The sequence below is a fragment of the Dryobates pubescens genome, chromosome 16 (assembly GCF_014839835.1).
Source record: "Dryobates pubescens isolate bDryPub1 chromosome 16, bDryPub1.pri, whole genome shotgun sequence".
Lineage (NCBI taxonomy): Eukaryota > Metazoa > Chordata > Aves > Piciformes > Picidae > Dryobates > Dryobates pubescens.
Genome location: NC_071627.1, coordinates 8,253,348 through 8,280,287, shown reverse-complemented (window position 1 = coordinate 8,280,287; position 26,940 = coordinate 8,253,348). Strand labels below are relative to the sequence as shown.

General features: G+C 43.8%; 1 protein-coding gene across 2 annotated transcripts in view; it reads left to right on the top strand.

Moving 5' to 3' along the window:
* Positions 1 to 26,940, top strand: part of LOC104297025 (follistatin-related protein 4) — a 278,489-nt gene that overhangs the window by 16,127 nt on the left and 235,422 nt on the right. For both annotated transcript variants that reach the window (XM_054168334.1, XM_054168333.1), the window contains exon 3: positions 5,988 to 6,021. In XM_054168334.1, the coding sequence (XP_054024309.1) occupies positions 5,988 to 6,021 (34 nt within the window). The remainder of the gene's footprint in view (positions 1 to 5,987; positions 6,022 to 26,940) is intronic.

The following is a 26,940-nucleotide window of genomic DNA, read 5'->3' as shown; positions in this document are numbered from 1 at the left end:
CAGGAAGCAGCCCCTTTTCTCTTCTCCTTGTCTGTGTGCATCACATGTCACTTACAAACCAAGTATAAGGTGCTATGGAGCTACTGGAATTTGTAACAGTGCTTGACTCTGCATGCCTTTCAGAGCAGCCTTTTAAGGCAAGGAGCCTTGTGTCATGCTCTATCTCTTGTGCCTGGTTTGCAGCACTGGAGCTGTCCTGCAGCTGCCATGTGGAGAACAAGTACATCCAGCCCTGAACTGGGGAAACGTGTGTAACAAACCATCTATGGTTGTGATTGTTGTCAAACCATGGGCTGGTTTAGTAGTAGGCTGGCTGGGGTGCCCGCTGTAAGAAAGACATGGACCTGTTGGAGTGGGTCCAGAGGAGGGCCGGAAAATGATCAAAGGATTGGAACACTGCTGCTGTGAGGACAATCTGGAAGAGTGTGGTATTTTCATCCTGCAGAAGAGAAGGCTCTGGGGATACCATACAGTGGCCTTCCAGTACCTACAGGGGGCTACAGGAAAGATGTGAAGAGGCTCTTTATCAGAGTGCAGCGATAGGATGAGGAGCAGTGGTTTCAAACAGAGAGGGTTGATTCAGTAAGATATTGGGAATAAATTCTTCAGTGTGAGGTTGGTAAGGCTCTGGGATAGGCTGCCCAGAGAAGTTGTGGATGTCCCATCCCTGGAAGTGTTTAAGACCAGACTGAATGGTACTTACAGCATCATTTTACTTTCACTGCTACCAGACAACCTGACAAGTGGTTTTACTGCTTGGATCTGTCACTAAGGACTGTCAGTAAATCCATTTGCAGCATGATGGCCACCAAGCACTGTACTACATTGTGTATTCCCTCTGTGTAGTTGTATTTTAACTCTGCTCACTGAAGTTTTCCCCCTCCCTCCACGCTGGCTCTGAATGGAATCTGATTCTTCATTCCAGAAGTGTTTTTCTCCTCCATGGGCCCATGATTCAGTGTTAATCAGGAGCCTTATAACACAAACCAGCTATTATCCCTTGGCAGGACATCTAGATGCTGTCTGCTGAAAGACTGGTGTTCCCTTTTTGTAGGAGCAGAAAAGGGCTTTGTGCAAACCAGTTGTTAAACCACGTGAGGTTCACGCAGGTGAACACACGGCAGCTACAGGGAGTGACAGCAGGGCCTGAACTGTATCTCTGATTTTGATTTTTTGGTTTTGTCCTTCCTAATCCAGGAAGGATTAGTAATTGTACTTGAGAGTACTGTCTGCTCTCATGCACCAACACTGGGTTGATTGGTCTTTTGGAGATGTGGTTTTACAGTACCTACGTGTCTGCTGAAAAGCAATAGTGGAGCAAACATGCTACACTGATTTCCACGTAATAATGATTAGGCTCTTCAGATACAGAACAGAAGGACCTTTTGTTCTGCATTCAATTAACTGATGTTAGAAAGGAGGGAAACGGGCTCTAAAAGCAAACCTTGACAAATAAAACTGTTGCACTGCATTAATGAAATGGTATTGCAAAAGCTATTGGTGAAAAAGCTTTAGAGAATGAAGGAGAAATCTGAAACAGAATTGTCCCCTCGAAGGATATGATTTATGCTCTGATAAAATTAGATGTTTAGTTAAAGGAATTTGCAGTCATTAAATGGTGCCCATGAAATAAGTCTCATTTATAACCATCTGCTTTATGGCTTCTGCAGAAGAGGATTCCTCAGGCAATGCATCTGAGAACTTTAGTGTCATTCTTGTCAAAATAGTTTGATTTTCTACCAGGAAAACTATTAAAAGCTCTGTGTGCTTTTATTTTCTTTTTTACTACAGAGCAGTATGTTATACTTCAAAGCAAGGGTGACTGCTTCTTTTTGTGACGAGATTGCCCAAGTCACAGCGTGTGGCAGGGTGCTGTGCCTGTGGCCAGACTTGCTGGTAATGTCTCTTAGTGTGCTATATTAGATCGCTAATAGAAAGGTCTTACGTTCAACATGCCCTCCTGGAGGAAAATTAGCATCATTTCTTCTTTCCTGTGCTGCAGGAAAGAGAAATTATTTGGCTGAGACAAACTAAGAAAAATGAGTCCTTGCCATAGTTTCACTTTACCAGAAGGATAGAGACACAACTGTTTTCTCTGTCTGTAGGTGGTGTCTTTATGTGGCTGCTTTTTAAGCCCTGCCACGGTGTTTTCCCCATTTTTCTACATCCTCTCTTGAAACCTCGAGCATTCTCAATGCCATTAGTCTTTTCACTGTGGATGGGGATGTTTTGGAGAATATACCAAGTGCTGATATTCTCCTAGCTGCTGAAGTGATGAATAGTAGGAGGGTTTGAGTTGGAAGGGACCTTAAAGATCATCTAGATGCAACCCCGCTGCCATGGGTAGGGAATACCTCCCCCTAGCCTGGGTTGCTCAAGGCCTCATCCAGCCTGGCCTTAAACATCCCCACCAGTGGGGGCGTCAACCATGATATTCCTAGACAGCTTATTCCAGTGTCACCCTACCCCCACTGTAAAGAAGTTCTTCCTAATCTCCAGTTTAAATCTCTCCTCTTCCAGCTTAAATCCACTCCCTCTCATCCTATCATATATAAGCCCTTGTAGAAAGTTACTCCTCAGCTTTCTTGTAGGCCTGCTTCAGGTATTAGAAGGCTGCTATAAGGTCTCCCTGCTGCTCTCTATGCTCCAGGCTGGACAGCCCCAACTCTCCTAGCCTGTACCCATAGGGGATGGGGCCTCCATAGGCTCAAGCCCTGTGATCATCTTCTTGGCCCTCCTCTGGACCTGCTGCAACAGTTCAATGTCCTTCGATGACTTGCAGCCTGACCTCGTGTTCTCGTGCTGCGTTTCTGACGAGCTTTTCCTCTGAATCCTGCATCTTTTTTTTTTTGTGGTAGTTTACATTCATTAGAGCTGATAATTATAAGGGGGGAAAAAAGAGTAAAAGAAGGGAAACTTGGAGGACCAGCCTTTGTTTTTCCACCATGTCTGTGCAGGTCCTTTCATGGAACTACCAAAATGGTGTTTAATACAAGTGAGCTGACACTGGGATTTTTTTTTTAATAGAGTGTGATTGTCTTCTTTTCGTTTGATCAATGTAATAGTTGTAATTAGTTTTAGTGTTTCTGAGCTTTTGAACTGAAGAGAATTCAAACAGCTTGTTAAAGTGAGGGACTCCAGGGGAACTTTAAAAGTACTCTTCCCTTTTGCATACATTACATGAACACAGCCTTAATGATAGCAGGCTGTATCTGGAGGTTTTTTTTATCCCGTGGCCCACCTCTCAAACTAATATTTTGAAAACCTCTGAGAGGTCTCTGGAGTATAACTGTCTGCACAGCTCAGAGCTTTGCTGCCTAAAAGGATAAAGGCTTTGAAGTCTGTACTAATCCTGAATGCCATTTTACATATTTCTCAAGATCATTGAGGTAGCATCCTGTAGGGAATAATGACTTTGTATATTTAAAAAGCTAATACTTTCTTTTGTTTATTCCCCCTGCTGCCTTGGAGGGTGCCAAGAAGAGTATTTCTGGTGCTCTGATCCTTTCTGGGTTTGGTGAAACCTTTAATTTTGAGAAAGCTTGCTGGTCACTTACGGGAAGGAGCAGCAGTGTCTGTTGCCTGCAAAAGTGTTCTCCATGGACAGAGTATAAACTGACACCATGTTTGGAGCTGGACCAGGAAATGTGTAGTGTGATGTGGTGCCCTGGGATGGAGGAATAATCATAATCACAGAATTATTTAAGGTTGGAAAAGACCTCTAAGATCAAGTCCAACCATAAACCTAACACCCCTGTGGCCACTGAGCCATGTCTCAAAGTTACATATTTTTGGAACACCTCCAGGGATGGTGACCCCACCATCTCCCTGAGTAGCTTGTTCCAATGCTTGACCACTCTTACAGTAAAGAAAATTTTCCTAATATCCAATCTGGTTCAACTTGAGGCTGTTCCCTCTTGTCCTGTAACTTGCTCCTTGAGAGAGCAGAAACCAGCTGCCATCTGGCTCCAACTTCCTTTCAGGGAGGTGTAGAGAGCCAGCAGGTCTCCCCTCAGGCTCTTGTCCAAGCTCAGTTCCCTCAGCTGCTCCTCACCAGATCTGCTCTTGAGACTCTCTACCAGCTGCTTTGCCCTTCTCTGGACCCACTCCAGCACCTCAATGTCCTTCTTGGAGTGAGGAACCCAGAACTGAAGCCAGAACTTGAGTGGTGGTGTTGTTGGTGCTGAGTACACGGGGACAATCACTGCCTGGCCACACTATTGCAGGATGCTCTTGCCCTTCTTGGATACCTGGGCATGTGCTGGCTTATGTTCAGCTGGCTGTTGACCAGCAGCCCCTGACCCACACCAAGTCCTCACTGGTGTACTGGGAGAAGGATGGGAGCAGAAAGGAGCATTTCTGTGGGCAGTGGATGAATAACTGCAACACTGTTGAATAAAACACCACCTTCTGAATTACATGATGCTGTCTGATGTACTTGGGTGAGGGTGTTAAAGCCTTCAGGAATGGCTGAGCAGATACTGTTGGTACTTCCATAAGCTGATTTGGTTTTTCACTTCTGTTACTCCTATCTTTCTTCATTTTGAAAATCTATGTATTTTTCATCATGTGCTCCAGCGGCAGCTTTTGGTATTTTCAATTCCCCTGTACTGCAGAAAATGGTGGAGATACTTCATTAGATGTGTAGCACCATCCTTCTTTGTCTAAATGTGGTCTGCAGGGAGGGACTTTATTATTTTAAAAAGGTGGAAAAGCACAAGTAAAACTAAAATAAGCATCAGGTGGGTCAGAAAGCTCAGCTGTCTAGGGAGGCCTTGTGTTGTTTTCCTATCAAAGGGAGGAGAGAAACAAATGTTACTGTTGTTTCATTCTCTGATTAAACAAACATCTGAGGACAGGGATCACTAAGGGAATGAAATGAGGTTAAACAAGGCACATCCACAAGAATAAATACCTGCCTTAGGAGCTTTTATCTGGGGGCTGGAGAGCTTGCTCCTCTTCCATGTGTTTGTGCTGTGGGGGAGTGTACCGAGCTGGTGCTGGGGACTGGTGGCACTTTACACCATTGAACTTTAACCATTTCTATGATTTTTTTTTTAATACTGGTAGCAAAAAGGAGAGGTTCTGGTTGGGCATCAGGAAAAAATTCTTCACTGAAAGTGTTGTGAGGTACTGGAACAGACTACCTAAGGCAATGGCGGGGTCACCGGTAATCCCTATAGGTATTTAAAAGCTATATAGATGTGGTGCTGAGGGATGTGATTTAGTGGTGACTTGACAGTGCTGTATTAACCGTTGGACTTGATGATCTTAAAGGTCCCCTCTAATCAAAATGATGCTCTGATTCTGGGTAACTGGAAGGATGGAAATTATATCGAATTAACTCATAAATAATGTTACTGTTTGGAATTAATTTATTCCTCTGGAGCTTCACCATTAGTGGATAGTGTTGTCTGGGAGTGCAATACCCTTTGAGACTTGATGCAATGTTATTTTAGAAGTTTCTTTATTAGAGATGATAGTGATGCTGTGGAAGAAATAGGGCAAATGATGTAGTTGTGCAACAATTGAAACGAGCTTTCAGCTCTAAGCATGAGTAGTATGGTGGCTTTGAAATTATTCAGTGGTTTGAACAAGTTGCTGCTAAAAATATCTGTAATGGCTCCTCCCTCCTCAACCCTAAATCCTTGATATAGTAAAATAACCCTTCTAGCTGCTCCTTTTATCATCAATAGAAGGGTGAAAAAAAAATCCACTTTAGAGATATTGTGCTCTACCATGTAACTTATCACAGCATGATGAATCATTTTAGGTGTTATATTGTTCCATTAAATATCTGCGGACAAATTGAAATGTATGCTTGTAATTACTGCTCAGTTATTGTGTAGAGCTTCAGAGATGCTTCTCTGGGACAATGACTAATGTTTTTAGATGTTTCTGTTCCTGCTGCCTTTGAACAATTCTTGTGTGGAAAGGAGAAAAAAAAAACACCACCAACCACAAAAAAATTCTCTTTTTCCTTATAGGACTCCAGAAGGTTTGAAGTTACAAGAAGAAAAGGTAGGAAAAAATAGTTTTCTTTCAATGTACGTGTTGGTGTTGAGTATTCTTGCAGTAACTGTTTAAAACAAGCATGAATTTGCACACTTCAAAGAGTGAGCTGCTGTGGGATTTCAGAGTGCCTCCTCATGCTCGCCTGACAGTTCTCAGTGTTGCAAATGGTAGATTATTTGGGTCTTTATCCCTGAAAAGTTGCTCTTTCAGCACAGAACTGCGTGATGGTATTGGGCATGCAAGTCAAGGTTTGTTTAGTGCCAGCAGAAGTTCTCAACTCTGACCCTGGAGCATTTTGGAAGGTCCAGACAAGGCTTTCCATGCATCAGCACACTGCAAATCCATCCAAAGGTATTAAATGTGAGTTGTGATGGTGCCCTGAGCTCAGATCCTGCTCCTGTAAACTCTTTTGCGTTAGTAACTAATTGGCTGCTGCTGTGAGTGGTTCTTTGATGGTTCTCGGCAGCTGGGGGAGAATTGGTCATCAAAGAGCTCATTCTGGTGATCATTAATTTTGATTTTGTTCAGCAGATGTTTTCTGGATCAGGCAGTTGCTTGCTTCATCTGTCTTGGTAGAATGTGAAGAGGGTGGTACTCTTTTGTTCCACAGCTTAATGCATTCCCCTGTTCTCTTCCAGCAGCTTCTTTAATTGCTTCAGACATTCTGCGTATAGGGAAGAAGTGGTATCTACCACTGGTTTGCTACATAAATGGGAAAGGTCAGGTCCAAGGGTAACTTGTCATCTGGGCACATCTCTTTTTTTTGTCAGACTGAGGCAGCAGGAAGACTTGAATAAATTAAATATAGAATCATAGAACTGTTGAGGTTGGAAGAGACCTTTGAACCTCCAACAGCTCACCTGCAGCTCACACTCCCACCACTGCTGCTAAACTACCATCTCTAAACCAAGTCCCTCAACACTGCATCCACCCATCTTTTAAATACCTTCAGGGATGATGACTCCTCCACTGCCCTGGGCAGCCTTTAACCCTTCCAGTGAAGAAATTTTTCCTAATATCCAACTCGAACTTCCCCTGGCACAGCTTGTGGCCATTTCCTCTTGTCCTGTCACTTATCACATATGAGAAGAAACCAAACTCCTGCTTCCATCCTCTCTTGAGGTACTTGTAGAGGGTGATGAGGTCTCCCCTCAGCCTCTTTTTTTGGAAGACTATCAACCCCAGCTCTCTCAGCCATTCCTCATAAGATTTGTGTTCAAGGCCCTTCACCATATGTGTATATATGGCTGCCATTCATCATGGAAGAAAATCCATTTTATAGAATAGAATAAACCAGGTTGGAAGAGACCTCCAAGATCGTGTCCAACCTATCATCCAACACCACCTAATCAACTAAACCATGCAACCAAGCATCCTGTCAAGCCTCATCCTGAACACCCCCAGCGATGGCGACCCTACCACCTCCTTGGGCAGCCCATTCCAATGGGCAATCACTCTCTCTGTGTAAAACTTCCTCTTTTGTTGATCTCAAACTGTGGAAGGCTTCTGGATGGGCTTTTGGAAAGCAGCACTGAGTTTACAGATCATAGGGATGGTTTGAAAATGTTACCTCAGAACAGCAACTGAATTTTGAGACCCATGCCTCTAGACATCAAATCTCCAGGCTCAGTTGTGTTGATTTCTTGTTTCCTCCACAGGGTGGGTGAGACTTTATTTCCATTTGGATGAGTAAAACCATACCTTTATTTATTCATTTATTTATTTTTTTCACAAATGAGTTCAATACCATGAACTTCTGTCAGAAGCCTTCTTAGATCCATAGGTGGAGGGGAGAGAAGGGGACAGCAGTTTGGATAAATTTGGCTTGTGCCCAGCAGCTCAATCTGTGGAAACTTGTGTCCAAATAACTGCAGACTCCATGCTAACAAACATGGTAAATACATATTGGGCACAAAAGCCTGTGGATTTGCTGAGCTACCTGGGGATTTTCAGCAATGATTAAGTATCTTCCTCTCTGGAATTGGTCCTTGATAGTGCCTATAAAATAATTCAACAAAAGTCTCCTTCAGAAACCTCTTCAGTATTAAAATGTTTGCAGAGCAGATACCACTCAGTGCTAAGGAAAAAAAAATAGCAGGAGGGTGTAAGTGTTTGTTATGCACATGAAATAATTTCTTACAAATTTTGTGATGTGGTCTGATCTACTTTTAAGATTCAGGCCTTTTTTTACCCCCTGGAATGGTGGTGGGTTTGTGTGGATAATGGTTTTTACTGGGGAAAACTGAATGACTGGAAAATGATTGAGGGTGTGTGCTTGTTCCTGTCTCTTGGTGGAAGATTTGGCTTTCTGTTGAAAAACTGAAAATCTTTGAAATTTCAAATTATTTAATAGGAGCCACCACAAAGTTGAGAGCTGCAGCAGACTTGCTCTGTGCCTGCTTTTATTATCCCAGGCTCATGGATGAACTGGGATAATTAAAAAAGAGCTTTTGCTGAAAGGAGGAGCAATCCTGGCTTACTCTTTTCAGAATTTCTTTATTTTTGGACAAAAGCACTGAAGTCCTTTAAACTGAAATCAGAGGCTTTTCTTTCAAAGGAAACAAAGCTTTGATTGCTGTCAAATAGTCCAGGGGCAATCCTGACTTGCCATACTTATTTTCTTCAACAAATAGTCCATTTAATAGATAGTTGATGGTCAGTTGTGATGGGTTGTGTTTGTTAGATGAAAGACGTGAAAACACTTCTGTCCTTTTTTAGCTGTGGATGAGTGTAGTTAGACTTGGGAGGCTTTTGGTTTCCAAAGTGTCAGGGTTACATATGCTGGAGAAATGTTGGAAGCTCTTCCAAAGCCCATTACAGTCGATGAATGGCTTTCCTTTGACTTCTGTGGGCTCTAGATCAACTATAATTACATGATCTTTTAATTGCTGTGGTACAGAGGGGAGATGTTTCCCTGACTGCAGCTGGCAGCCTCCTTCTACCGTGATGTATGAAGACTGATTTCCTGCTGAATTAAAATGAAAATGGCTGCAGACCCATTTTGGTGTTCAAATGCTACCCTTTTTGGCTAAAAATTATCTTTTAAACAAAAAAAAAAACCCAAACAAAACAACCCAACTCATTATGGCATTTGATTAGAAGCTAGAAGAATATTTTCCCACACTGTTTATGACCATGAAATTGAAATTTTGCTCTCAGTGGGTCATGCATATGACCTGCTGCAGCTTCAATCCACATTATGCCTGTGTAATAAAAGAAAGTATGGTGTGAGGTGCCAGAATTTGTTGCTAGCTTTAAACGAAACTCAAAACAAAACATACTCAAGAAAAACCAGCATGTGGCAAACAATCACAGGATTTGAATACCTTCTCTTTATATTGCTCTTTCAAATTAAATTTTGGGGTTAAAATAGAGCAAGCACACCTTTTTATTTTATTTTTTTTTCCTTTTCACTTATCCAATCTTTGTTCTTTTCCCATTTCTATCTACTTTTCCCATTCTTTGTTCCCTGTTTTTATATATGGCTTCAGGTGTTGGCATCGTTGCTGATTCCTGTGCACTACTTACCCTGAGTGTACAGGAAAGGGAAACTGAGCAGAGCTATCCATAACCTGCATATTTACATCATCTGCCTAGGACCCTGAAGTATTGAAAATGGGGAAGATCAAAACAGGAGCAGGGAGCCAGGAGAAGCTGTTTGTGCAGATGACAGATGCAACAGGCATCTAGTCAAAAGGATGGAGAATAGGATGCAGCAGAAAATGGGGAAATTAAAATTTTGTGGTAAATTGGAAGAAGTATTGGACCAGGCTCTGAAGGAAGCACCTGTAAGTGTTTAGCTTGACAGTGTGACACTTACCTGTTGTTGTCTCTTTACTCTGCCCTAATGAGGCCATATCTGAAGTACTGAGTCCAGTACTGGGCTCCCCAGTTGAAGAAAGACAGGCAAATACTTGAGAGAGTCCAATGGAGTCTACAAAGATGCTGAGGGGCCTGGAGGATCTCTGTGAGGAGGAAAGGCTAAGAGCCCTTAGGCTGAGTCTGGAGAAGAATAGTCTGAGAGGAGATCTTAATGTTCAGCAAGAGCTAAAGGGTGGGGGCAAGAGGATGATGCAAGAATCTTCTTGGTGGTGCCTAATGGCAGGACAAAGGGCAACAAGCACAAACTGGAACTCAGGACCTGCTATCTGAGTAGGAGGAGAAAGTTCTTTGGTGTGAGGGTGTTGGAGCACTGGAGCAGGCTCCCCAGAGAGGTTGTGGAATCTCCTCACCTGGCCATTGTGATGCTGGGCAAGCTGCTGTGGGTGCCTCTGCTTTAGCCCTTCCAGCCCCCACCATGCTGGGATTCTATGAATTTAATGGACCACCTTTTCTTTTTACTAGTTGAGAATCTAGCCCAAGCACTTAAAAATTTTAATTTGTTTTTATGTTGCTCTCAATCATCTATTCAACAAATTAGTGTCAAAAGATGCTTTAGAAACCATTCAGCCAAGAAATGTTGGAGCAGATTGCTTCCACTCTGTTTGACCATATAATCTTACTAAATGAGACGCAGCCCCAGATTTATTCAGACACATGACATCACACTACCACAAAGATATGAACTTTAGCTGTCTGCTTTGCATTAAAAGGCTGAAACCTCTCTGAAGTATTCACAAGCTCTGCACTGTGGATGTCCTGTTTATATTTGTATGTATTTATTAAGGATACACAAGCCTGATTGTTACCGTGTGCTCCTAATCACAGGGAGGAGCACTAGAATTCAGCACATGTAGAGCTTTCCCAATTTGCCACAGTTTTACTAAAAAACCTCTGGGTTTGCATTGGTTAGTGGTGGAGGATTTAGCCAACAGCCTAAGAAGTAGTTCATTACTTGCCACTTGCTATCATTTCTTATGTCCTAGATGGAAAAACTGACTGATTGTTATAAAGCTATAATGCCCTTTAGAAATTTTATTCGCTCTTTTTGCATGTTTGAAACATTCACCTATCCATGGAAGATGAAAGGCTTGCAAAACTGAACAGGAATGGCAAGTTACTCTCCTCGCACCCTTCATGAGCACAATGAAGTGATCAGCTGTAATTACTGTCATAGTAAATCACCTGAAATCCTGTTGATTTTCATGTAAGTGTAGAATGGTTTGTGTTGGAAGGGACCTTAAAGATTATCTAGATGATCCTTGAGGTCCCTTCCAACCCTGACAATTCTGTGATTCTATGATCCAATAACCCTGCTGTGGGCATTGACTTCTTCCACTAGACCAGACTGCTCAAGGCCTCATCCAGTCTGGCCTTGAACATCTCCAGGGAGGGGGCATCCATGACTTCTGTGGGTAACCTGTTCCAGTGTCTCACCACTCTCACTGGAAAGAATTTCTTCCTAATACTAAGTCTAAATAACCCCTCTTCCAGCTTAAAGCTGTTGCCCTTCATCCTATGGCTACAGGCCCTTGTAAAAGTTCCTCCCCACCTTTCTTATAGCCCCCCTTCAGGTACTGGAACACAGCTATGAGGTCTTTTCTCCTCCAGGCTGAACAACCCTAACTCTCATAGTCTACCCCATAAGGAAGGTGCTGCAGCCCTTTGATCATCTTCTTGGCCCTCATCTGGACCTGCTCCAATTATTCTTCTATTGCTACATTCCAAGACATGTGGTTTTGTTCCTTATGCCCCTGTCAAACCCCATCAAAAATCAGTAGCTGTATCTGTTGCCCATCAGAAGCAACTCTGCCTTCAGGATCTTTGTGTGGTTATCCCAGTGACAACTCTATCGTATAAGATAAATGCACATTTCCAGGTCAATGGTGGAGTCGCCATCCCTGGAGGCATTTTCAGAATGTGTGGCTGTGGTGCTAAGGGATGTGGTTTAGAGGCAGTTGCTTAGTAGTAGTGGTGGGATTGTGAGCTGTGGGCGAGTGGTTGGACTTGATGATCTCAAAGGTCTCTTCCAACCTCAGCAGTTCTATGATTCTATCCTCTGTGTGTATATGCTATGTATGTATGAGGCTGGATGTTCAGAAACATACTAGCTGTATCCTCAGGGCATGCTTCACAAGTACAGAGGATAAGTTTTATATTAAAAATCACCCTTTTTTTTTTTTTTTTGGTAGGATCACTAGTAGGGATATTTTCTATGTTCACTATAGTGATTTTTATTGGATTGCTCAGTCTTCACCTAAACCCAAGGTTTGTGCCTATGTCCATCTTAGCTGCTTTGTTTTCATGGGAATTTACATTACCTCTTTTTTTTCTTGACAGGCCATATGTTGTCAGCAAATGGTGATCTGTTACCTAGAGAAGGATCTTTGGGTCAGAACATTAACCTAGTGTTTTTCTGAATTTGGGAAACTGCAGCTTCTGCATTTTTATTTGTTTTGTACCTCGTCCTATGTGAACATTTCTTCTTCAAACACATGCTGCAGTGGGGATGCCTGGTTTTGCAGTGTTAGCAGGGGATTAGGCAGAAATAATGAAGGTAAAAATACTTTCAAGGAGGTGCCCAAGGCAAATTTTTTAAACTTTTTTTTTTTTTTTAGCTTGGATTTTATTTTAGAGTCAGGCTAACTCAAATTGGGGAGGGAAAAGCAGCAAAATGAATCACTCCCATGTATCTATCAGCAAATTTGTTTAACTATAGCTTGACATATTTTGTGGTTTGAAGTGACCAAAGTTAACGGAGGAAGTAAAACCATGTGGAGGGGGAAGAATCCCAAATAGCTCTTTAGCCAATGTTAGGCACAGTAGTGAATAGAACCGAATAAACCAGGTTGGAAGAGACTTTAGAGATCATCGCATCAAACCTATTATCCAACACCACCTAATCAACTAAACCATGCAACCAAGCACCCTATCAGGTCTTCTAAACACCTCCAATGATGGTGACTCCACCACCTCCCTGGGTAATCACTCTCTCCCTGTGTAGAATTTCTTCCTAACCTCCAGCCTAAACCTCCCCTGGCACAGCTTGAGACTCTATCCTCTTGTTCTGGTGCTGGTTGCCTGGGAGAAGAGACCAACCTCTGCCTGGCTACAACCTCCCTTCAGGTAGTTGTAGAAAGCAATAAGCTCTCCCCTAAGCCTCCTCTTCTCCAGGCTAAGCAACCCCAGCTCCCTCAGCCTCTCCTCATAGGGCTTGTGTTCCAAACCCTTCACCAGCTTTGTTGCCCTTCTCTGGACATGTTCCACCAAGTCAACATCCTTCCTAAACTGAGGGGCCCAGAACTGGACACAGGACTCAAGGTGTGGCCTAACCAGTGCAGTGTACAGGGGCAGAATGACCTCTCTGCTCCTGCTGGCCACACTGTTCCTGATGCAGGCCAGGATGCCATTGGACCTCTTGGCTGCCTGGGCACACTGCAGGCTCATGTTCAGTCTACAGTCGACCAGCACCCCCAGGTCCCTCTCTGCCTGGCTGCTCTCCAGCCACTCTGACCCCAGCCTGTAGCTCTGCATGGGGTTGCTATGGCCAATGTGCAGAACCTGGCATTTGGATGTGTTAAATCTTACATAAATAGTTAATATAGCATCAATATGACTGTTCCTAGACAGTCTCACTAAAGCTGTTGGTATCACACAGACATGTGGAACTCCAGATAAGGACTATTAGCTGCATACACTAAGTAGTGAATCACAGCTCAGCCAGGGAGTTTCTGAGTGGTTTTCTAACCCAAATGGTGGTCCTGGTGGTCACATTGGCTTCCAAATACCTGTTTTTTCATTCAGATGGATTACTACTGAAAACGTGAATGCAGCCATGGTTTAGCCCAGCTTTGCCAGCAGACATAGGAAACAGCTGACATAGGAAGCAGACAGTGCAGCTCTCACTGGTGGAGGCAGAAAGGTTTTTCAGGTTTAAGGCTCTTGTAAATTGATATATCAGTTTCTGTAGCTAAGTAGTTTGGGACAGGAGGAGGGATGAATTCTGTTTATGGCAGAATGGGCATGAATGTTTAGTCAGTAAATAGCAATAATATATGGCTTTATTAGAGTAGCAGATTGATGGACCCGAAGGAGGTGACACACAAACTTCTTGTGCACCAGGAAACTTGCAAGCTGTTACCAGCAGCACGTCTGAGGAAGGAACCTGTGGGCAAGCTTGAGAAGTAGCCAGGCTTCAATTCCCTGAGTGGGATGGGGTAGAAGATGTGGATAAGCCAGAAAACTTCAAGACACTGTTTTTAAGGGATGCACAAAAGTACCACATACTGTATTCTGTGCTACCATACTTCATAAATAGGTATACCCAGTGCAAAGTTCTGAGTCTGGATATTCCCCAAGGCATCTTCTGTGTTCCTTACATTCGGTATCCATGGGTAGATATTGCACAGCAGTATCAGATCCTAAAACCAGACAAGTATAAATCTCAAGATCCAGTTAGCTCCACTGTGGGATAGTGGAAGATGTTGTCCTTCAGTGATGCTCATTTACAGAGTGTTAAACCTTACACTGACCTGCAGCAACAGCTGGCATGGTCGAGAAGACTCCTTGAACTACTTCATGTCTAGGAAACTTACATTGCTTGAGATGTTCAGGGATTTTCACAACCAATTACATCACACTTGAATTGCTGAGTTAAAGCTCGTGACCAAAATACGCACCATGAAGCCAACTTCATCAGCTCAGCTTCTTGGAACAGTTAACAGCAAGGCAGAGTTTACTGAACAGACTTCTGGCTTCAGCCTATGCAGGAATTTGAAGTCAAAAGTATAGGGGAAAAAGAGATACAGCTATGTTGAGGGAGGCAGAAGGAATCATGTAGTGTCCAGCCAAGAAGGTAAATTCCTCCTGCTCATCAGTTTCATGTTATCTGGAGACATTGAGCAGATTTTCTGGAGTTAACAAGTGAGATTTTTTTTTTTTTTCCTTTCTGGTTCAGGCCAAGAGTTGTGCCTCTTGGGGCACTTCTGGCAGTCTCTGCACCCTGCCTTTATCCCCCAGCATGGCAAATCAAGAGCATTCTCCTTGCTTTCAGGGAGGAGATCAGTCCCAACAGGTTCTGTCGTGCAGGTGGTGCTGCCTGCTCCTGCCTGAGATGGATGACCTCTTTGCCAACTTGAATGCCAAATGTTGATGAAGACTTAATAGAGAGATTAGTTTTATCCTACAGGGCTATCTCTCTCTCTTTCACTTCTTCCTCTAATCGCTCCGTGCTCCACAGCCTATAAATTACCTGTCTATCCCCAAGAGATAACCAATTTAACATTTTTCCCTTTCCCATCATCCCTTGACTCCACAAGCTACTTTTTCCATCTCAATGGGAGCGTTCAATGGAAGAAACCACTTTGTCCTACAAACCTTGTCTTGACTGCATCTTCACCCACTGAAAGAACTTGTTTCCACTGACCCAGAGCAGTGAAGCAGGGCTGGTTTGCACTGGAAACAAACACTGGTTTTGTAGAGAGGTGGTTGATGCCCCATCCCTGCAGCCATTTAGTGTGAGGTGTCCCAGCCCATGGCAGGGGGGTTGGAACTAGATGATCCCTGAGGTCCCTTCCAACCCTACAATTCTATGATACAGGTCAAGTTGAATGGGGCTCTGAGCAACCTGCTCTAGTTAAAGGCGTCCCTCATTGCAGGGGTATTGGATTAGATGACCTTTAAAGGTCTCTTCTAACCTGAAGCATTTGATGATTCCATGGTCTGTTAAGACAAGCTGTCTTTAAGAATTAGGGAAGGAGAGATTTTTTTTTTTTCAGTCAGAAGGGCTGCCAAATGCATTGGAAACCCAGAGTTTTGAGACCAGCTGTAAAATAAACTTATTTGTAAAGGCTGAGTAAAAAACTGGCAGCAGATGTTTCTGATAATGGCAGGATAATGTAATATACAAATACTCTTCAACAAGTCAGTTCGTCCAACATGGCTCATATGCTAGCAGAAAACCCAGAGTCCAGGATCATTGATGGGCCCAGCCAGGATTTTGAAGGCATGATTTTTGAATGTGCTGCAAGTCCACCTGATGTGTAAGAGCATGGTGTATTTTCAATTAGAGACTAATTAGATTTCAACATGCCACTTCTTCCTGAGCTGAGCTTTAACCATAAGGCAGAGCTATTAGGTTAATATTTTCAGAGCTTCAACTGACTGCCCAAATATGAGATAAAATAAGATAAATTACCCTCTTTGTGCTCTTTTAGTTCAGGCACTTAAAACTGGGTTTCTACATGTGACAAATACACCACGTAGAGCTGTCTGCTTGGATCAGCCCAGCTGGAGCATTGTTGCTCAAGGTAGAGGAAGGTCTAATGGTGCTCCTTAGTCTTCTTCTGGAGGTGCCTCACTTTTCCAGGGTGGTGGCGAAGAGGCAGCCATCAGTGGTCCTTGCAGTCAGTTATCTTCTTACACCACAACCAGTTTCTACCGTGTCCAATTCACACCAAACCCCACAGGAAAAACCTTTAAGATCATAAAGCCCAACCATTATCTAACTCTACCACTCTTAGCACCACATGTCTGAGCTTTTTAAACACTTCCAGGGATGGTGATTCAAGCACATCCCTGGGCATCCTGTTCTAGTGTTTGAAAACCCTTTCAGTAAAAAAAATTTCTTCTAATAAACAATTGAAACTTACACTGGTGCAACCTGAGGTCATGTCCTCTCATCCTGTGTTCAGGTGGTTGGTTCCATACCCATGTCCCTATGTTGCCACAGCAAATACTCCACTGTCACTACTGGTTTTCCAGGGGATTCTGCTCTGCTTGCGTTTCCTTTGGGCTTTACATTTCCAAAGGAGATCTCAGCTCAGCAATTAGCGTGTGTCAGGATATTTTTTTAATAAGAACTTAGGAGCCTGTGAAATGGTCCAGTTGTTGTTTGGGAAAGGAAAACCTATTGTGTGTAAGGTAATGTAATTACTTTTCTAAAGGAGTTTTTATTATGCACCTAACTGCACATTTACTGTACTTGATAGACCAAAATAAAACCAGAAGCAGAATGAATAAGCCATTGAGGTCCACTGGGTAAATAAACCAGCTAGAAACATGTATAAATATGTATTTAGTCAGCCGAGCTGATTGGCGACTCTGCAACTGCTCCAGTATCTGAGAGAAGTAATCCAAGTTTAATAGCCTTCCATAAATATTTCCTTGTTTGTCACCAGGCAGTAGTTAGTTATCCATGCTGTGCTGCTTGTTTGTTGTTTGATGAGAACTTTTGAAGAATTTCAGAGAAGTTTGTTGGTTTGCGTGTAGCAAAGTGTTATGTGTTTGTGATGTAGCACAACGGTCTTCTTTCTGCTCTCACAGGCACTATGCCTTTTTGTCACTCCTTTTATTCCTTCAGGTTTGGTGAGGTTAAAATGTGGCTTCTTTCTGCTGAACTTCTGATCCCTGGTTGCTGAAGTAACGCCAAAGAGGTGACATTCAGTAGGGCTGCATCTCAACCTAGGTGCTTTTTCTAATTGAGTGTAAACCTGTTGGACACAGTCATAAAATGTACTGGGTTGGAAAGGACCCCTAGAGGTCATGTAGTCCAACTCTCCTGCAGTAAGCAGGGACATCTCCCAACTAGATCACACAAAACTCATCAGGTAGCATGTTTTTATCAGGATAAAATAAATGTGTGAAAAGTGCTTCTGGACCTAAAGGCTCTAAAGCTTCTTCCTTCCAAAGTTATCACCTGGAATTTGGCTTTTAAATGTATCCAGCACATTGATCCAGCCTCTTTGCTTCCCAAAGGGAAGAAGAGAGACAGATGGGGTGGCAAAGAAACTAAACCGTCTGGGATGGAAATAGGAACAATCCAATGAGACAGAAACAAAGAGACACAAACCAACATGGAACCCAACCCCTGATGGCAGTAATGTCACTGTTGTCACCACTGATGCCGGGGAGCAGGCATTAGGGCAGTCCCAGATTGGACTCAGCAGCAGATGAGATTCAGAAGCTGGATTCTGGAAAAGGATTCTGGATTCAGAAATGCAGGGATGGGGATAGATGGCAGAAGGGACAGAGTCCTTCTGGGACACGGGACAATGAAGAGGCAGCTTGATCCTGGTGATCCCTCAACTTTCTCCTGAAGATGCTGTCCATGGGATGGAATCCTTTGTTGGGTTCCTCCTGCTGCTCCTCCCTGCAGGTGCCACCTTTGACTTCATGCCCCCCATGTTGGGGCACAAGCTGTGGCAGTATCTTTGGTCTGCACAGGACCAAAGAGCCTTTCTGCAGCCTAGCCTTTGGCAGTGACTCACCCCATCAGCTTCTCCCTGCTAAAAGTATCCCTGGCTGTGCAAATCTGCCCTGAACTTCAAAAAGTGCCTCACTGAGCAGTGACTGAGCTGAGAATTGACATCACTGAACAGATTTAGTTCTGTTTCAAGCTCCAACCAGGACAATTGCCCATTAAATACAGACGTTCGTCAACTGCTTCTAGCAGAATCATCATTGTGGCAAACCTTGTTCTCTGGGAATAGTCAGTGAAGCCAGAAATTGGAAGCAGCCCTATGCAGCTTCTTTGTTGTTATCAACATGTCCAACTCTGTTGGCACCCGTGTCAATGAGGGATGATCCATTGCCAGAGACATTTGTGCAGAAGACAACAATTTGTGAAAACAGAGGGCTGCTGCAATTAGAGCAGATGTAGTGCAGAATGTGTGAGGTGACCATCTCTGCACCCTGTGATGGTGATGGGACTTGCCTCGTGTAGGAGTCAGGATCCAGGCTATGTCTCAACTAAGTAACTTTGTGACCTGTAAAAATCACTAATCAAGGAAGAGCTATCTTGTTCTAAATATGCAACCACTCTTTAAGCAGTGAACCTCTGCAGCAGCCAATAATCGAGCTGAATTAATGCATGGGTCCATGAGTGGGTCTGATGGGAGAGCTCACAGAATGGTGGGAGATGGAAGGGGTATCTGGGGTCGTTTGGTCCAAACCCCCTTGCTAAAGCAGGGTCACCTGCAGCAGGTTGCCCAGGAGTGCTGTGTGGGTTTTGAAAGTCTTCAGAGGAAACTCCATAATCTCTCTTGGCAGCCTGGTCCAGTGTTCCTGAGCCTGCTGGTCACAAATGCACCCCAGGATGCTGTTAGCCTTCTTGGCTATAGCCTCTTCTCTGCTCCATTACACACTCCTCAGTGGGGCTAGACTGGTGTGCTGGATTCCTGATACTGGGAACTGGAGCGAGCAGCCAAAATCGTAGAAAAGCTGGAGAGAAGGCTCAGGCTGCTCTTGTAAAAACAAGATTGTTTCTGCCATTGTGACAGAGTGAACTGTCCACCCTGGGCTGCAGAACATCTGCTGGCTATAGTGCTGTCACAGCTTACAGTGGTCTGTTGATCTCAAAACCGGTAAGGAGCAACTCCTTACTGTAAGGCACAGCATGGAGAATAAGTCAAAGCCCTTACAGGTACATTAAAATTATTCTGGAAGCCTTGACTGTTCCTCTACGCTCCGAGGCATCTTAATTAGAGGGAAATCACACATGGAGGTAGCAGTAAAATAGCACAGACAGCAGAAAGCCTTCTCTTGTCTTTTTGGAAATTGAATAAATGCTTCCCACATTTGGACAACACCTCTGAATATGTTAGGAACATATCTGCTAGGTTAAAGGCATTTTCAGTAAGTCAGAGTCGGCAATTATCACTGAAATGTATTAATGTGTCTCTAGGAAGTGTGGTGATGCAGTAATCAGGCTTTGAGTGAACTTCTTTAAGATTTCAGTTTGAATGTGAGACAGTGCTGGAAAGGACTCTCTGTCACCTTTTAATGTTCACCCAATATAAATAACATCAGAAGAACAAATCCTTGCTGCTCTGTGTGCCAGGCATTGCAGTTGTTTTTTTTCAAAGGAAGGGAGTTCCTCAGGGCTTGTTTATTAGACCTGAGCTCTGTTCCCTCTGATTAGATGATACCATCATCTTTCAGGTGTCCTTAACTGAGCACCTTCTAGTATTTCAAACCTGGAAGAATAATTACAGCCCTCTATCTTTGCTTTCATCTCTTTGTCTTTCCATAAGGCAGAAGATCTAATGTGATTATTTCACAAGATGTTTGTTCAGTGGAGGGTAAGAGAATGGTCTTGTTGTGGGGACAGTGCTGCTGGCCTTGCTAAATGCTTGTGCTCAAACATGGACTTTTGTTGTGGTTTTTCCCTGGGAACTCTGAGGGATTTGGATACACAGTTGTTGATAGCAGAAAGTGACATAAGCAAAACACCTTTTGTCTTCATCACAGTATCACAGTATAACTAAGGTTGGAAGAGACCTCGAGGATCATCAAGTCCAACCTGTCTCCACAGACCTCATGACTAGACCATGGCACCAAGTGCCACGTCCAATCTCCTCTTGAACACCTCCAGGGACGTTGACTCCACCACCTCCCTGGGCAGCCCATTCCAATGATGAATGACTCGCTTGGTGAAGAACTTTCTCCTCACCTCGAGTCTAAACCTCCCCTGACGCAGCTTGAGACTGTGTCCCCTTGTTCTGGTGCTGGTTACCTGGCAGAAGAGACCAGCCCCTTCCTGACCACAACCACCTTTTAGGTAGTTGTAGAGGGCAATGAGGTCACCCCTGAGCCTCCTCTTCATTTCATAGAATCGTAGAATGGCTTGAGTTATAATTGACCCCGCTGCCATGGACAGGCATCAGGTTGCTCAAAGCCTCATCCAGCCTGGTCTTAAACACTTCCAGGTTCATAGCCTTTACAATTTCTCTGGGCATCCCGTTCTAGTGTCTCATCACCCTCACAGTAAAGAACTTAACTTCCTATTTAACCATAGGAACATGATGAAAATAATTAAAAACATCCCATTTATTTTCCTCTGTGTGGAGAAACTAATATTGACTTGGTTCTCTAATGGAGTTTTTCCATTTGACTTTGGTGGGTTTGTAGCAGTAATTTTCAGCCCTTCCTTAAAGCAAAGCCGTTGCAGATTCTTTCAGCGTCTTCCCACGGGACAGCAGGATTCCTGTCAAAACAGCAACGCAGTTCCTTCTGAGCAGCTAACGGGGAGCGGAGGAGGGGGAGCTTGGCTCCCTGTGTGCGTGTCCCCTTTGCTGATGTGCCCATCAGCAAGTGGCTGATGCTAATGGTGCTCCCTGGAGAGAGGCAGCTCCAGCAGGAGAGCCATTAATATCCAGCCACTCTGCCACTGGGAGCTGAGCATAGTGCACTTATTTAATTTAGACATTAAATCTTTTTTCTTGGCACAAACAAACACTCCTTTGCTAGCTTAAAATTTTCCTCTGCAGCTTTGGAGACAGAGCTTTTGTCTGCAAATCTTCTCTCTTGGGGAGGGCTCTTGAGGAGAAGGTGATGGTTCTGTGAGGTTGCACCTGAAGCTCTGCTGACCTGTGAAGTCACTTCTGAGGGGAAGGGGCTGCGTGGCCTTGGTGGCTCTGAGGGCTTTAGGTCACAATGTAGCTAAAGGTAGTTAGTCAGAACTGCTCTGTTAACTTTTCAATTGGAAAAAAAGGCAAACAACCCAAACCCCAGCCCTAACCTAGATGTTTTTAGCTTATCCATGCAAAATCCAGTCTGCAATGTGTATAGAGGCACCCTGTAGATTTACTATGGCTGAAGTCCATATAAGCAACATCAAGATGAACTAAGACCTGGTGACTTAAATACTGTAAAGTTCTGTTATTTTTAATTTCTGATGAGAAGGGGTGAGATTTTGCTTCTTCATGAAGAGAGATGAAGCTAAGCATTGTCTGGATTCATAGTGAAACAAATTCCACACTGTTTGGAGCTACATATGCTGCTGTAAAAATAAATGGAGTATTTCCCAGGTGAGCTAGTGAGTGCCCAGGTGGCCAAGAAGTCAAACAGCATCCTAGTCTATATCAGCCATAGTGTGACCAGAGGACCAGGGAAGTGTCCTATTGTACTTGGCTCTGGTGGGGCTACAGCTTGAGTACTGGATTCAGTTTTGGGCTCCTCACTCCAAGAACATTGAGGTGTCGGAGCAGGTCCATTGAAGGTCAGCGAAGCTGGTGAAGGGTCTAGGGCACAAGTCTTGTGAGGAGCAGCTGAGAGATATGGGTTAGTTCAGCCTGGAGAAAAGGAGGATGAGGAGAGACCTGGCTCTGAGACCTGGTCTCTTCTCCCAAGGAACAAGTGATAGGACAAGAGGAAATGGCCTCAGGTTGTGTCAGGAGAGGTTTAGGTTGGACATGAGGGAAAACAACTTCCCTGAAAGGGTTCTCAAACATGGGACTAGGCTGTCCAGAGCAGTAGTGGAATCCACACTCTGGGAGGGGTTTAAAAGGTCTGTAGACATGCTGCTGAGGAACACAGTTTAGTGGCGACTTGGTAGTGTCAGGTTAACAGTGGAACTGTGTAATCTCAAAGGTCTTTTCCAGTCTGGACTATTCTGTGACTCTTTTTAATTACTAGAAGGATTGCTGTTGCCACCCTAATTTCCTTTCAGGCATGCCCTATGGCAAAAATTACATCTGAGGTAGCCAGCAATATAGCCAGGAACTTTTGGAAGGGTTCTCTAAAGCCAAAGGATTTGGTTTTGTTTAACAAGATTCAGTTAGTCCTGGGAGAGAACACACAGACTTTCTTTTTTAAATTCAGATAAAAATCTGTGGTTTTTTCTGCTGTGTTTTATTAGCCCCTGGAAGATGAAAACGGAAGGTTTGTAGGTAGAAGGAATCTTTTATTAGGCCAGCTGCGATAGAAGGAATCCTGGGAATCCTTTGAGCACAGGAGCTGCTGGTCAGGTCTAGAATGTTAATGGCAATCATCAGGTGCTCAATTCATTCCCTGTGTTCTTGAACAGAATTTGCTGATTTTAAAGTTACTGTGAACACAGTGGTGGTCTTCTTACCAAAATCTATTTGCTAGCTATTGTGATACAAATGGTTTCCAGGTCACCCATCCTCATCTCCCTTGTCTGTTTCTTGGGGTTTTTTGGTGATCTTAAAAAACCAAAAAATCCTTTGGGGTGAAAAATGTAACTTTGGTGGAGAGACATAAGATTGGGATCTGGCAGCAGCAGCTTTGGGGTGTATTGTTATGGTGGGCTATCGGTGGAGTCTGGGGCTGGTGTGTTTCAGGTTTATTTACTTCATATTTTTTGAATTTAGACTTGGCATTTTAAAATTTTTGTTCTTCTGGGGGTGTGGACAGGGCCACCCTGCTATGGGTGTTCTCTAAGGTCAAGGAGTAAGTTCATATTGTCTTCTGGAACATTGGGTCAGGGTTTATAGATTCATAGAATAGTTTCGTTTGGAAGGGATGTTAAATGTCATCTAGTTTCAACTCCCTGCTGTGGGCAGGGAGACCTCCCACTAAACCAGGTTGTTCAAAGCCTCATCCAAACTGACTTTGAACAGTTCCAGGGAGGGGATTTCCACAAAACCCCTCGGGCAACCTGTTTCAGTGTCCCACCACCCTCACTGTAATGAATTTCTTCCTAACATCCAGTCTAAATCTCCTCTCCTTGAGCTTCAGTCCTGTGCTGCAAGCCCTTGTAAAAAGTCCCTTTCCTGGCTTTCTTGTGGGCCCCCTTCAGGTACTAGAGAGCTGCTGTAAGGTCTCCCTGGAGCTGTCTCTTCTCCAGGCTGAACAGCTTCAACTGTCTCAGCCTGTCCCCATAAGGAAAGCACTCTGCCCATCTGATCACCTTTGTGGCCTTCTCTGGACTTATTCCAGCACTTTCCTGTCCCTCTTACGGTGGGGACACCAGAGCTGGCCACAGTACTCCAGGTGGGGGTCTCATGAGAGCAGAGTAGTGGGACAGAATCTATCACACCTAGTTATAGGTGATGAGTGCCATGAGGAGCCCTAAGAGTTCTCTAGGGTTGAGGAATAAGTTCTCTGGACCATGGGGGTAGGGTTCCCATCTGTCTGTAGGTGATGTGTGCCATAAGGAGTCATTAAGTGCTGCTGATTTCTTGCTGTCACACAAAATGGGGCTGCTCCATTTGTGAATGCTGCAGCTGAGCAGCCAGTATGTAGCACAACCTCTGCATTAGCACTCTGGGGTGTTATTTCACCCAGAGTTAGATTTGATCTGAGAGCTAGGCTGTTAGAACTGAAAATTCACTGAGCAGATACTCAGACCAGAATGTGTCTGTCTGGGGCTGATGCTGCATCCATGGATCCCAGCTCTTTGCCCACAGACATGGTGGGTGCAGCCAGCCACTACCAAGCTGAAAGTGGTTTATCTGCAATTCTCTACTTGTTTCTTCTCCCAAGATCTCATTCAGGTTTTAGCAGGAATTAATGTTGATAGAAAAAGTAAAAAAAAAATAATAATCTGCAGTCATGCTCTTGGGTATTTTTCCCTTTGATGGGGAAAAATCACATGGAAATACAGCTCACTGGAGTGTGAACATCACCAGAGCTGGTACAATTTCTGAGATAAAGTCAACTCCAATGTAATTATCATAATATTTAACTTCATAGTACAATCAGAAATGTCAATCTCCTGTAATCCAATAGTCATGACATAACTTTTTCCTTAGAGTGTGGTACTGAATCCTTTAGGTTTTGGTTAGGGTTTCTGTTACTGCCTGCCAGTGGCAGTCTGTTGGCATTGCTGATCCAACCTTATGGACTCTGAGCTCCAAATGAGTAAAATGGTACATGTGTATTAAGGTGGGGGGGGGGAGGAGAAGGGAAGAGACTTAAGTAGCAGAAAGCAGAATATTCCCCAAAACTGGAGTGTAGCATTTGTTCTTTTCCCCTGTAACCGGAGTCATTTAGTTTACAAGAAAGATGCGAGCCTCTGAGGGAGACAGGCTAGTATTAGTGGGAGATGCAGCAACTCAATTATTTGTGTAATTGTGTAATTACTTGCCTAAAAAAAAAGAAAGGCTTCTTACATGGAGTGAAGATAGCTCTTCTACCTAAGTGGGACTAATCTGTACTGTGTGTTTAGTGTATCTCCAGGGGGTGGAAAATGCACAGAAAGGAGCTTCTGGTGCCATTTTTGCCTGTTGTTTGTTTTCTCTTGTTTTTTAAGATGAAGATGATTTACAGATTCGTAGAATGGTTTGGGTTGGAACAGATGTTAAAGATCATCCGGTTCCAGCTCCCTGCCATGGGCAGGGACATGTTTCACTAGACCAGGTTGCTCAAGGCCTCATCCATCCTGGCCTTAAACACCTCCAGGGCACAGCAAAGTAGCCAGTAGATAAGTTGGAGGCTGTAAACTGTGACCTTGTCCCCATCTTCATAGAGATTTTGTGGATGCAAACCAGAATACTGTGAATTAGTCTCTACTGGTGCCTGAGCAGCTTCATCTATTCTGGTACTTCCAGTTGCAGGAGCAAAGGAGGAATTTATGGGAGTAGTTAAAAATACCCCTATTGATTCCCAGAGCTATATTAGTCTGAGTGATTTGCTACACTTTACTTTGTGTGCAAACCTCATTTGGTTGCTATTTTGTGCCTTTGTCATGATTTCAGTGAGGCAAGTTTAAAAGGAAAGTAACGTCAATTGACCTAATACAAGTTGTAGGTGGAAAAACAGGCACTGCTTTGTAGATACTGGCTCCTCCAGGATGCTGGTGCTCCAATGCTTTGTCCTGCATCAGCGCTACTCAGAATCATGGAATTATAGAATTGTTTTGGTTGGAAAAGATCATCAAGTACAACCTAACTTACTGATTCTACTACATCTGGTGCTAAACCATGGCCCGCTGTATCTCTGTGTCTTTTAAACCACACCAGGGCTGGGGATTCAAACACCTGTCTGGGGAGCCTGTGCCAGTCTTTGAGAACCCTTTCAGTGAAGAAGTTTCTTCTGATGCCCAGCCTAAACCTCCCCTGGTGCAATTTGAGGCCGTTTCCTCTGGTCCCAAGTTTCTACTTGTGCTGAATGTATTGGTTTAATGGATTTGTCAGTTGCTTCATCAATAAGTAGCTTTGCTGTGCCAAGTTAAGCTGTAACCAAACAGTAAAACTTCTCATTTGTTCTTAATGAAGACCTTAAGATACATCTTGACTATTGATGAGCTGAATGTTTTGGATTTGGAAATAATTTAACTCCTCTTCAAACAATTTTGAAAATAGCAGGAATTAATTAGTATTTCTTATATCTTTATATTGCTTATATGTATGGTCTTGCATGGATTTTGGTGTTTGAGTGTTTTTGACTGTTGGGTTTTGACCCTGAAAGCTGCTGTATTATCTTAATCACAGCAGATTACCTTTCTCCTTCTCATGTGTGAAATGGGGATAACAGTGAGTAAACTTAGAAACATTGCGTGGGGAGCTTGAAGTATTTTGGTGTCTTTAAAATAAAACTGTGAAAGAAACCATGTGCATGTGTGCCAGCCACATACTTCACTCTGGCAGGCAGCAGCTTTCTGCCCAGGCTCAGCAGATGACACTTTGTGGGTCACTGAGAGAGAGAGGCAGATGCAGCAAGCTGCTACAATTACTGGCGAGTTGGGGACCACCAGGATGGTTGGGCCAGAATTTGTCTGATGTGCGTGTGTGAGGTTTGAATGTTCTGCAGCAGCAGCAGCCTTTGTGGTATCTTGAGGATGCTTCTCTTAATTTTAAGTTATGGGAACAAGAGGGGCTGGAAGGGCTCTTGCTGCAACTGTTGCCCCCCACTGATGGAAGTGCAGAAGGAAGTACATGTCGTAGGATCATGTTTTACCCATCAGAGGCCTGGAGAGGTTCCTTGTCCTGTAGGGACCCTTCCACTTGGGGGACTGGGGTGAGGTCAATCACCTGCTGTGCTCCTCTGGTCCTTCACCCAGCAGAGCTCTTTTCCTTGGTGTAGCTCCTGATTGCAGTGTGACTGATACTGAGAGACATTATATGTAAAATTACATGGAGACATTAGGTCCTTGCAACCTAATTAGAATGAAAAAAAGAAGTTGTTTATTTCTGGCTTTGCATTGCACCCATCAATGATTCTGGAGGTTGTTTGGATCTGACCCAGGCTGGAACAGAGAGACCTCCACTGCAGGGTCTGCCCACAGCTGTACTCCATCTCCTGCAGAGCCTGACCCTTCTGAAGTGCTGGTGCCTGTTGAGCTTGTACTGCAATATTGAGTCA